Source organism: Macrobrachium nipponense, chromosome 4 (assembly GCF_015104395.2).
Source record: "Macrobrachium nipponense isolate FS-2020 chromosome 4, ASM1510439v2, whole genome shotgun sequence".
In the NCBI taxonomy this organism is placed as follows: domain Eukaryota; kingdom Metazoa; phylum Arthropoda; class Malacostraca; order Decapoda; family Palaemonidae; genus Macrobrachium; species Macrobrachium nipponense.
The window spans coordinates 146,767,821-146,780,112 of NC_061100.1; the positions used below are offsets into that span (position 1 = coordinate 146,767,821).

General features: G+C 35.0%; 3 protein-coding genes across 4 annotated transcripts in view; all 3 read right to left on the minus strand.

Moving 5' to 3' along the window:
* LOC135211272 (pinopsin-like) overlaps nucleotides 1–12,292 on the minus strand; it is a 175,004-nt gene that overhangs the window by 137,794 nt on the left and 24,918 nt on the right. The gene's annotated exons all lie outside the window — the stretch shown is intronic.
* Nucleotides 9,282–9,854, minus strand: LOC135211546 (pre-mRNA-splicing factor 38B-like). The gene has a single exon (XM_064244849.1). The coding sequence runs from the start codon at nucleotides 9,852–9,854 to the stop codon at nucleotides 9,282–9,284; it is 573 nt and encodes a 190-aa protein (XP_064100919.1).
* Nucleotides 10,464–12,231, minus strand: LOC135211547 (pre-mRNA-splicing factor 38B-like). The gene is made up of 3 exons (XM_064244850.1): nucleotides 12,145–12,231; nucleotides 11,530–11,950; nucleotides 10,464–11,074 (listed from the first exon to the last, which is right to left on the minus strand). The coding sequence occupies exons 1-3, from the start codon at nucleotides 12,229–12,231 to the stop codon at nucleotides 10,464–10,466; spliced, it is 1,119 nt and encodes a 372-aa protein (XP_064100920.1).

Here is a 12,292-nt window from a genome sequence, read left to right on the forward strand (position 1 = left end):
TTCAGATGGAGAAGGAAGAATGAACCTGCAAAGTATCAAAATAGAATTCTCTCTCTCTCTCTCTCTCTCTCTCTCTCTCTCTCTCTCTCTCTCTCTCTCTCTCAATTTTTCAATTTCTCTCTCTCTGTATCTCTCTCTTTTAATTATTCATTGAAAAAATGCACAAGGGTACTTCTATGTGACCCGATCATACAAAGGAAAGGGTTACGAAAAGCAGGCTAAAAGGGGATATAACTTTTTAAAATCAATGGGAGGGTGGGGGGGAGGTGGCAGCGTGGAAGAGGGATTGGAGTCATGGAGATGGGAAACTTAACGTTAAAGGCCAGTGGCCGGAATTAATCAAGAGGATAATATGTTGCAATAGAACGAACGGTCTCAAACAAAATGGGGGAAGGTTAGAGAAATTAAGTTGAGTGGGACCCATCTCCAAAACAAGAGGGTTTGGAAGGCTCAAAAGATATGGGCAGCAGTAGCTTACTTTGGAATTTTTTCCTGGAGCCACCTCCCACTCAGGAAAGTGGCTCTTCGGTGCAAATGCTATTTTTTATATATGTATTTCATGTATTTTGAACTTAGATGTGGCTACTGGAAGTAATAGCCTGCCATATCTCAGCAAATAATCTGGGTTGAGGTGCCAGCGTCTTGCTCATTTTTACTCTCGACACTGAAAGGCAATGTATATATATATATATATATATATATATATATATATATATATATATATATATATAGTATGTATGTATGTATCATTGCTTTCAGTGTCGAGAGTAAAAATGAGCAAGACATATATATATATATATATATATATATATATATATATTATATATATATATATATATATATATATATATATATATATATGTGTGTGTGTGTGTGTGTGTGTGTGTCTGTATAAATACAGATATTTACACATATATGTGTGCGTACATATATAGTTTATTTATTTATTTCTATTTATATATATATATATATATATATATATATATATATATATATATAATGTGCCAAAGAGAGCGTACTTACATCATATCAAAATCAGTCATTTTTTTTTTTTCTCGACAGCAAGACGAGAGCTCTCTCAGTGCAAGAGAAAGCAAAATAGACAAGTCATCCCAAGTGAACAGATTAAAGATGTCAGTTTGTGCTTGCTGATGAATATTTGGAAATTTAATTAAATACTCCAACATATGACACTAGAAAACGCACAGATTCTCATTAATGCAGATTTTGTTTAAATAAGTAAAGGAAAAGTAGAAATTAAAAGTCGCAAGATATTTAACAACCTGAGATTAAGAAAAGACAACTAGAATCTCAAGGTATCATTAATTTTTCATTGATAATTTCCTTGAGCATAATTCTGCGATGGCCGTTATAGGTTTATTTAATCTAATGATAATTACTCGATGTAAAATAATCGTTGTTTGTTTGGGGAACTAATCTGGTTAATTCTTTATTGGTTCCTACATCGTTCACACATTTTGGAATTGAAATTGACAGCCACTCTCCAGCAAAAGGTCTCAAAAAACCTGAGACATTTTACTGGGGGAGTGTAAGTCAATATCAATCCCAGAAAAGAATTAAACGAGAGAGGAGACAATGAAAAATTGGCTAAATTAGTTCCTTGAGTAAACGGAAGTTCATTTACATGAAGTCATTGCCATTGGATGAAATAAATGTATAACACCCTCCGAGGTATTTTCCTTAACGAAATTCTTCTTCTTCCCATCTTTAACCCATTTTTAAATGGGGGTCGCCGTTGTGAATCGTTCTCGTTAATACCTTTCAATCACGCCATCTCTTTCTTGGTCTTCCCTTCTTCCTTCTACCCCGCACTTCCATTTCCATCGTATGTCTTCCAACATGATCTTTCTCTCTTCGTAACAAGGAAATTGCGTTTCCGTATGAACATTGCGTAGAAAAATTTCGCTTTGCTTTTCCTAATTTTCTTCAAAGCAAATGCACAGCAAGAAGCTAAAAAAAAATCTCTCTCTCTCTCTCTCTCTCCTCTCTCTCTCTCTCTCTCTCTCTCTCTCATCTCCTGAACAACATCAAGTCACTGTGCAGATTTTATTTCTATAATCATCCACTTATGAGTTCCTTTTTTAATATTTTTCTAATGTTCGCTTTGAACTGTCCTGCTTTATTTAACTGTGGCGTAGAATGAGGAATGGTGATGAGAGTCATGAAAATTTCATATGCAAATGAGGAGGTTGCCGTCTTCCTCACTTTATCCTAACCGCCTAGCCAGCCACCCCTTCCCCCCACCCCCCACCCAACCACTCAGCTTGCAATTGCGTGTCATCTCCTCGGCGTCTGGGAAAGTAATGTTGACCAAGAATCATTTTTCCCAAAAAGAGATTATTTTGTAGCATGAGATGTTCATGTCGTCGCTGATAATGTTTCTAACCCACGCCTTTTTTTTTTTACTCTATCCATCCAATTGCATTTTTTTAAATTTCAGATTAGCGTGGATTAATTCATTTTTGCGTTTAAGGAAAACTAAGGAAGTGGGAAAAAACAGATAATGAGTAATGTTTTCCTTGTGAGCTAAGGAAAGCCTTTTCTTTCACAATGAATATAGTAAGTCTTGTGACACAGTTATTAATCCGATTATTCCCAACTTCTGTATATTTCAATTTATTCTTTTTCTTACTTTTCAAGTCTTGTAAAGGTCCTAGCAGCATTAATCCTATTAGGTTCCTAAGACTTTCCAATTAAGTTATTAGAGTTGGAACCTTCAAAGAGTGATCGTCGGCAGAGCTTGAAACTTATTTATGGTTTAGGTTTGAGAAAGCGCTGGAGTGACTAGCAGCTACATTGGAATTGCAAAATAGATTTCCTGATCCTCGAGGAAAGTATTGCTTTATGCTTTATGTTCATACTTCTGGTATTGAATCGTGAATAACCTTCCTGTGCAGTACACTTCCCCAACATGAGCCATCTTATATATCGTCAGAAGAGGCTCATCAGCATTGCATCAAACACATTTTGTAGACTATGTGCTCTGCACTTCTTTCTTGCAGGAACTCTTCTTCTTCGTTGTATTACGTTTCAAGAGCCAGAATGATTTTTTATTCACCCTTCACTGATTTAATTCACTATAAAAGCAAACAATTTATTATCATAATGGACGATTGACTGAAAAAGGAGTGATTCATTAGGAAGAACCCTTGTCGATATTCTTAGCAAATAATCGTTAACAGCGTACAAAAAAGAAAAAAAAAACTATCCATACATTCAGAAAAATAAATCCAGTTTCATCATAATTTTTACACAACGATGAATCATTCATTAACCGACTTAAGACTTTTAACTTGGTCCATTAAGGGGGTGCATTATTTTTATCTGGACAGGGTTGGTGAAGACATGTAACGGTATTTATGTATGTATGTAAAGAGTCGAGGATGGAGATATTTGTAGTTTAAAGCATCTTTTCTTTATTTGTCAAGATTATATCTACACACGATCGACGGTATCCATGACAATGTTTGTAGGTTTGCTTAGGTATTCGTGTACGAAAAAATAAAAAAATTAGAATTACAAATATCAACAACTCGGCAAAAACATATCTTTTTTGACATATAAACTATCTCTTCCCAGTGAGATCATTTTATTTTGAAAGACAAGCGAATTTATTGTGTACAGGATGAATCCCCCTTTCACTTTTTTAGCATCCAAATTCTTTGGCATGACCTCAAAAGATATATTCTTTCTGTGCATGTCACCTCGTTTCCTTTGGCTTGGAAAAAGAAGCTGAATATCATATGGCTTTTAAGAGCGTCTCTCTCTCTTTGCCTTTTTGAAGCCAGAAACGTAAAATGATGGGGGAGAAAAAATCTTGCGTCATCATTGCTACATTCAATTTCACATGAGATATGGCTGAGGGATATGTCATTTTAAAATGCGATGCGGAGTTTTCCTTTGAAAATATTTTAGTTTTTTTCGACCCTTTTTCTTTATTTAGTTTTATTGCACCTTTTAATAACGCGTTTTTTTTTCTACCGTGGTACGCATTCGTGTGAAAACCATCAGAATTTTAGTATCCTTTGATGCTCTTGCGTACGAAATGCAGACATGGGAAAAGCATATTACACACAGACACAGACACACACACACACACACACACACACATATATATATATATATATATATATATATATATATATATATATATATATATATATGCTCAAGGCATCTAAGAATTCCAGAAAGAAAAAGAGTCGAAAGATACTGAAATCCTCCTGGGTTTTACACGAGTACATTCCACGGAGAAAAAAAAAATACGTGATATGAAAATGATGTGATGAAACTTTGGAATGTTTCTAAACTAAAGGGAAAGCTTCGGATGAAAACGCACACACTACATACACACACACACACACATACATACACACACACACACACACACACACACACACACACACAATATATATATATATTATATATATATATATATATATATTATATATATATAATGGTGTGTGGCGTATATATGTTTATATATATATATATATATATATATATTATATATATATATATATTATATATATAATATATATATATATAATGTGTGTGATATATGTTTTATATATATATATATATATAATATATATATATATATATATCTATATAAAGTATATATATATATATATATTATGTATATATATATATATCATATATATATATCTATATATATATATATTATATATATATATATATATATCAGATGCTGCGTGGGTCAAACGCTCGAATCGGCTAGCATGGTGGAGGGGGTGTCATATCGATTCTAATTACGAATACAACGAGATCGGCGTTGATTTGTAATGGTCAGAATCGATATAAACCTTTAGCCTCTCTGATAGCAGATTCGGTAGCGTCACTGTCCGTTCCTGATTTCGTTCCCCGTCCAACTGGACGGTGGTTCGATCCCATGGGGGAACGAAATTATTATCAACTAAAAAAATTCCCCCTCGGTACATATATGAAAATATATCAATTCCGAGGTAGAGCGAATTAGATATTAAAGGACATTTGTAGCTCGAATGATTTATATGAATCACGGTGATGTGATAAGTATTCATATATATATAGTATATATATATATAATATATATATATATATATATATATATATATATATATATAGGGAGAGAGAGAGAGAGAGAGGGAATAAACTATCAAGCTCTTGGAGTTGGAAGGATAAAGGATGTGCTATATGAGAGCAAGCAAATTTGTTTAAACAGCGGAAATTTAATAAGGTACTTCATGTGCAGTCTGCGTTTTCAGGATTAGGAAGTAAAAAAGAAAAAAAAAAACAGCTTTTCACGGGAGTGCTGAGAAATATGCGACAAGGGATGGGGTAGGATTGGGAGTTGGGGAGAAAATGTTATAAGGCCAATTGTATTTAGTTCGAAAAGGAGAAGAAGTATCTGAGTGGAAGAGACAGTTGCTAAGAAAGCCTTAAACTGTGCTTGGCTTTGGTGGTGCTTGGTGACCTAAATCAAAAGGCGCGTGTCAGAATTAAGTGAGGTCCACTTACTGAATAAGAGGTGTGTTTAGAAAAGAACTTCATATCTAGACATATAGAGTTTAAAAGATTTTTCTCTCGGGAAAGAGAAAAAGGTCTGGATGGTGATTCGTTATTTTGGAATGTAACTAATAGAGGTGTAAGCATTTCCGCCCAACAGATGATTTAGGTAAAAACGTAAAAACAATCATTGGACCTGTTTCCAGTGTCTCAATCTAATTATAGTTTTTATAAACACAAATTCTAGCGTAGCATGGCCAGTGCAGTTAGACCTACTATACCAAATCTATGTAGAGAATTTCAAAACCTTTATGGTTACCCCCAAGAGACTTATAGGCATGTTCCATATAAGAAATGTGGTTGCCATATTAACATCCAAATGGCCTTTTGCCAAGGATCAACAGTTTGTAGATGTACAATTATTTGGCTATATCAGAAAATGAAAACCATTTTCTCGATATCGTACACCTGTTGGTATAGTTTGCATAGTAATTCAGTAAAGATTTAAGAATGAAGACAACTCATTTTCATTCGCCCTAAGTTTGTCCCACTGAGAATTAAGACATTTGGATAACTCATAAACTACCAATCTTCACCCAAATCCCCTGACATAGCCTAAAATCATTTTATGCAGCTCATTAGGTTTTCTCACAATGAGAATCAGGAGAAACCTAAAGCAATAAGACAAAAATCTTTGAAACGGATAACATCTGTAAATTTATTGACTCTTTAGGATGATACATCCCCTTTGCTTTTACTACCCAAATACTATACGTTTTGCAATTACTAACATTAATTGGAAATCGGAATAGCCTTGCGTGTGAAAGACACCTTAGTAGTGTTTCAACAGATCTTACGTAGGTTTCAAGGGGAAAGGGCTTTCCTTGAGACACAAGGAATACCAGCAAATCAGTTGGATCATACAAATCGAGATTTGTCATCTTTCATCCTATTGATGAAGTACATCTCCTTTGCCATTATAGGAGTCAACCAATGTGAATTTACCATAAAAATCACTAAAACCAGGTCAAATTCGTCTATATTGCATAAGATCTTATTTTAGACAATTGTAGTGGCCCTTGGCTTCAATTGTTTACTTATAGCACGATGACCCCCATAATCTTAAAGTTATCATATTTAGAAACTTCTTGCATAAATGGTTCTCCTGTGTCATGGCAAAACTACCATTCTTTTTCAAAATGGGTTTAGGCAAAAACCAAAAGTGAACAGGATTCTGTTCTCCAGTTGTTTTATTTGAACGGATAATTTAGTGTTCATCATAACTATTTTTCACATTTAACCATATACGTATATATATATATATATATATATATATATATATATATATATATATATATATATATAATAGATATATAGATATAGATATAGATATGATATAGAATATAGATATAGATATATATATATAGATATATATATATATATATATATATATATATATATACATATATATATATATATATATATTATCTATATATATATATATATATATATCTATATATCATATATATATATATATATATATATATATCTATATATATATATATATATATATATATATATATATATATAAAATATACTATATATATGTATATATATATATATTATATATTATATATATATATATATATGTATATATATATAATGTATATAGATATATATATATAATATATACTATATATTATTATATATATATATATATTTATATATATTGTTAATATATATTATATATATTATCTATATATTATGTTTATATATCTCTCTATCTATATATATATATATCTATATATATATATATATATATATATATATATATATATATATATATATATGCTTAAAAAATCACAGTAGATGCACGTGACTTCATAATAAGCAAATACAACGGGAAAATGATAAGTCAGAAATCCAAGCGCTTTCGTCTTTATTCAGACATCGTCAAGGAGCTACTAAAGTACAATTGGAGAGGAAGGCCTCAGGTACAAACAAGATCAGGAATACCAGATGGTTAATTATCAGAAGGGTAAAAATTAAAAGGGATAATCCAGGATTATCGGATATCACACGGTCACAAACTTAAACAGATTCTGACCCTAACCGAAATTACAAAGTATCTTTACAGTCCAAAACATGTAAAAACTGAATATATTAATTTGTTGCTTATATTTATCTACAACTTTTTTCATTATGAAAGCATCAAGTTTAAATAAACCAAGACTTAAATTTAGAACATTTCTATTATTTGACTTGATAAAACAAGATTCAATGATATTCCTTTTAACTGTGTCATTACATGGGACTAAGGCTCTTGCTTGACTCAGTTAATAGGATGGTCTAAATCTCTCATATGTACAAATAATGCATTCGATATTTGCCCAGTTCTCACAGAATGTTGATGTTGCTTGAGACGCTGTGAAAGAGATTTGCCGGTCTGTCCGTATAGACTTTATCACAATTTTTCTTTTTGCAAGGAATTTCATATATGCAGCCTGGAAGATCTTTAGGAGAATTTTTGATTACTAAACTCTTGACATTAATATTACTGAAAACAACATTTATGTTAAAAAGCTTTAAAATTCTAGGAATATCTAAAAACCTTTCATCATAAGGTAATTTTAGAATGTTATGCTTACTGAATTCAAGTTTGTCATTAGTTGAATAAAATGTTTTTCTAGCTCTTTTCCATGCCACATCTACAAAAGTCCTTGGGTATTTAATTTTATTTTTTACCCTTTTGATAATTAACCATCTGGTATTCCTGATCTCGTTTGTACCTGAGGCCTTCCTCTCCAATTGTACTTTAGTAGCTCCTTGACGATGTCTGAATAATTAGACTAAAGCGCTTGGATATCTGATATATCATTTTCCGTGTATTCGCTTATAATATATACTATATATATATATATATATATATATATATATATATATATATATATATATATAAGATATAGATATATATATATATTTGATATATATAGTATATATATATATGATATATATAATATATATATAGATCTATATATCTTATATAAATATATATATATATATATATATATATATATATATATATATATATATATAGATAGATATATATATAGATATATAGATATATATATATAATATATATATATATATATATATATATATATATCTATATATATATATCTATATATACTATATATATATATCTATCTATATATATATATATATCCTATAATATAACACATAAATTTATCAATATGTGTTGCTAGTTTCTGCTTTCATTTTAAGCTATTACTTCCATTCTTTACTCTGTCCTATAGCTTTTAATTTCCAGTTCAATGAACCCCGCTGCTTTCAATTACAGACGTAATTCAGAACTATACTTCAATTAATTTACGTTGGATTTCATTGTTCCAGTTAAGACAGCTGGCACGTTCGTCAGTTGTCTATCCAGTGGTAAGAAAGGGTTGTGCATCTGCAAAATGTTCAGTTTTCATAGCTTGATGAAAGCTTGGATTAAAAAAGATAAGGTTAGTATTGAATTCTACACACATTTCGATTTGAAAGATTAGTGTACGAGTGTTCAGAGACCATTTACCCTTAATAGCTTAACAATCAAGCGCCTTTACGTTGTAGGCTTGGAGCCATATGACACTGGTATAGAAGAATAATGATTATCGTCATTATCATAATTGCTTCCAACACCTTGCAGTGAAAAGACTTCCTGAGAAATTCAGCAACTCGTTCCTTTCCTGTGCTTACCTGTGCTTTCGTTTCCAGGAATTTCCTTGTGTCTTTTCTGTGCTCTCTTGTGCGTTCGCTTCCAGGAATCTCCTCGTGTCTTTTCTGTGCTCTCTTGTGCTTTCGCTTCCAGGAATCTCTTTGTGTCTTTTCTGTGCTCTCTTGTGCGTTCGCTTCCAGGAATCTCCTTGTGTCTTTTCTGTGCTTTCTTGTGCTTTCGCTTCCAGGAATCTCCTTGTCTTTTCTGTGCTTTCTTGTGCTTCGCTTCCAGGAATCTCCTTGTGTCTTTTCTGTGCTCTTTTGTGCGTTCGCCACCAGGAATCTCCTTGTGTCTTTTCTGTGCTCTCTTGTGCTTTCGCTTCCAAGAATCTCCTTGTGTCTTTTCTGTGCTCTCTTGTGCGTTCGCTTCCAGGAATCTCCTTGTGTCTTTTCTGTGCTCTTTTGTGCTTTTGCTTCCAGGAATCTCCTTGTGTCTTTTCTGTGCTCTCTTGTGCTTTCACTTCCAGGAATCTCCTTGTGTCTTTTCTGTGCTCTCTTGTGCGTTCGCTTCCAGGAATCTCCTTGTGTCTTTTCTGTGCTCTCTTGTGCATTCGCCTCCAGGAATCTCCTTGTGTCTTTTCTGTGCTCTATTGTGCTTTCGCTTCCAGGAATCTCCTTGTGTCTTTTCTGTGCTCTCTTGTGCGTTCGCTTCCAGGAATCTCCTTGTGTCTTTTCTGTGCTCTCTTGTCCGTTCGCTTCCAGGAATCTTCTTGTGTCTTTTCTGTGCTCTCTTGTGTGTTCGCTTCCAGGAATCTCCTTGCGTCTTTTCTGTGTTCTCTTCTGCTTTCACTTCCAGGAATCTCCTTGTGTCTTTTCTGTGCTCTCTTGTGCTTCGCTTCCAGGAATCTCCTTGTGTCTTTTCTGTGCTCTCGTGTGCTTTCACTTCCAGGAATCTCCTTGTGTCTTTACTGTGCTCTCTTGTGCGTTCGCTTCCAGGAATCTCCTTGTGTCTTTTCTGTGCTCTCTTGTGTGTTCGCTTCCAGGAATCTCCTTGTGTCTTTTCTGTGTTCTCTTGTGCTTTCACTTCCAGGAATCTCCTTGTGTCTTTTCTGTGCTTTCTTGTGCTTCGCTTCCAGGAATCTCCTTGTGTCTTTTCTGTGCTCTCGTGTGTGTTTGGTTCCAGGAATCTTCTTGTGTCTTTTCTGTGCTCTCTTTTGCTTTCACTTCCAGGAATCTCCTTGTGTCTTTTCTGTGCTCTCGTGCTTTCGCTTCCAGGAATCTCCTTGTGTCTTTTCTGTGCTCTCTTGTGCGTTCACATCCAGGAATCTCCTTGTGTCTTTTCTGTGCTCTCTTGTGCTTTCGCTTCCAGGAATCTCCTTGTGTCTTTTCTGTGCTCTCTTGTGCGTTCGCTTCCAGGAATTTCCTTGTGTCTTTTCTGTGCTCTCTTGTGCTTTCGCTTCCAGGAATCTCCTTGTGTCTTTTCTGTGCTCTCTTGTGCTTTCACTTCCAGGAATCTCCTTTTGTCTTTTCTGTGCTCTCGTGTGCGTTCGGTTCCAGGAATCTTCTTGTGTCTTTTCTGTGCTCTCTTGTGCTTTCGCTTCCAGGAATCTTCTTGTGTCTTTCCTGTGCTCTCTTGTGCTTCGCTTCCAGGAATCTCCTTGTGTCTTTTCTGTGCTCTCTTGTGCGTTCGCCTCCAGGAATCTCCTTGTGTCTTTTCTGTGCTCTATTGTGCTTTCGCTTCCAGGAATCTCCTTGTGTCTTTTCTGTGCTCTTTTGTGCTTTTGCTTCCAGGAATCTCCTTGTGTCTTTTCTGTGCTCTCTTGTGCTTTCACTTCCAGGAATTACCTTGTGTCTTTTCTGTGCTCTCTAGTGGGGGCGTTCGCTCCAGGAATCTCCTTGTGTCTTTTCTGTGCTCTCTTGGTTCCTTCGCCTCCAGGAATCTCCTTGTGTCTTTTCTTGCTCTATGTGGCTTCTCGTTCAGGAATCTCCTTGGTCTTTTCTGTGCTCTCTTGTGCGTATCGCTTCTCAGGAATCTCCTTGTGTCTTTCCTTTCTCTCTTGGTCCGTTCGCTTCCAGGAATCTTCTTGTGTCTTGTTCTGTGCTCTCTTGTGTGTTCCTTCCAGGAATCTCCTTGCGTCTTTTCTCTGGTGTTCTCTTCTCTTTCACTTAAGGAATCTCCATGTTGTCCTTTTCTGTGCTCTCTTGGGCCTTCGCTTCCAGGAATCTCTTGTGTCTTTTCTGTGCTCTCGTGTGCTTTCCACTTCCAGAAATCTCCTTATGTCTTACTGTGCTCTCGTGTGCGTTCGCTTCCAGGAATCTCCTGTGTCTTTTTCTGGCTCTCTTGTGTGTCGCTTTCCAGGAATCCCCTTGTGTCTTTTCTGTGTTCTCTTGTGCTTTCACGTCCAGAATCTCCTTGTTTCTTTTTCTGTCTTCTTGTGCTTCGCTTCAGAATCTCCTTGGTCTTTTCTGTGCCTCTCTGTGATTCGGTCCAGATCCTTCTGTGTCTTTTCTGTGCTCTCGTTGCTTTCGCTTCCAGGATCTTCTTTGTGTCTTTTCTGTGCTCTCTGTGGCTTTCCGCTTCCAGGAACTCCTTGTGTTCTTTTCTGTGCTCCTCTTGGCGTTCACATCCATGAATCTCCTTGTGTCTTTTCTGTGATCTCTTGTCTTTCGCTTTGCCAGGAATCTCCTTGTGTCTTTTCTGTGCGCTCTTTGTGCAGTTCGCTCCATGAATTTCCTTGTGTCTTTTCTGTGCTCTATTGTGCTTTCGCTTCCAGAATCTCCTTGTGTCTTTTCTGTTCTCATCTTGGTGCTTTCACTTTCCAGGTAATCTCCTTGTGTCTTTTCTGTGTCTCTTGTGTTTTCGCTTCAGGAATCTGTGCTTCTGTGTCTTTTCTGCTTTACTTCCAAGAAATCTCTTGTGTCTTCTGTGCTTTCTTGTGCTCGCTTTTCCAGGAATCCTTGTGTCTTTTTCTGTGCTCTCGTGTGCATTCGGTTCCAGGGAATTCTTCTGGTGTCTTTTCTGTGCTCTCTTTTGCTTTCGCTTCCAGGA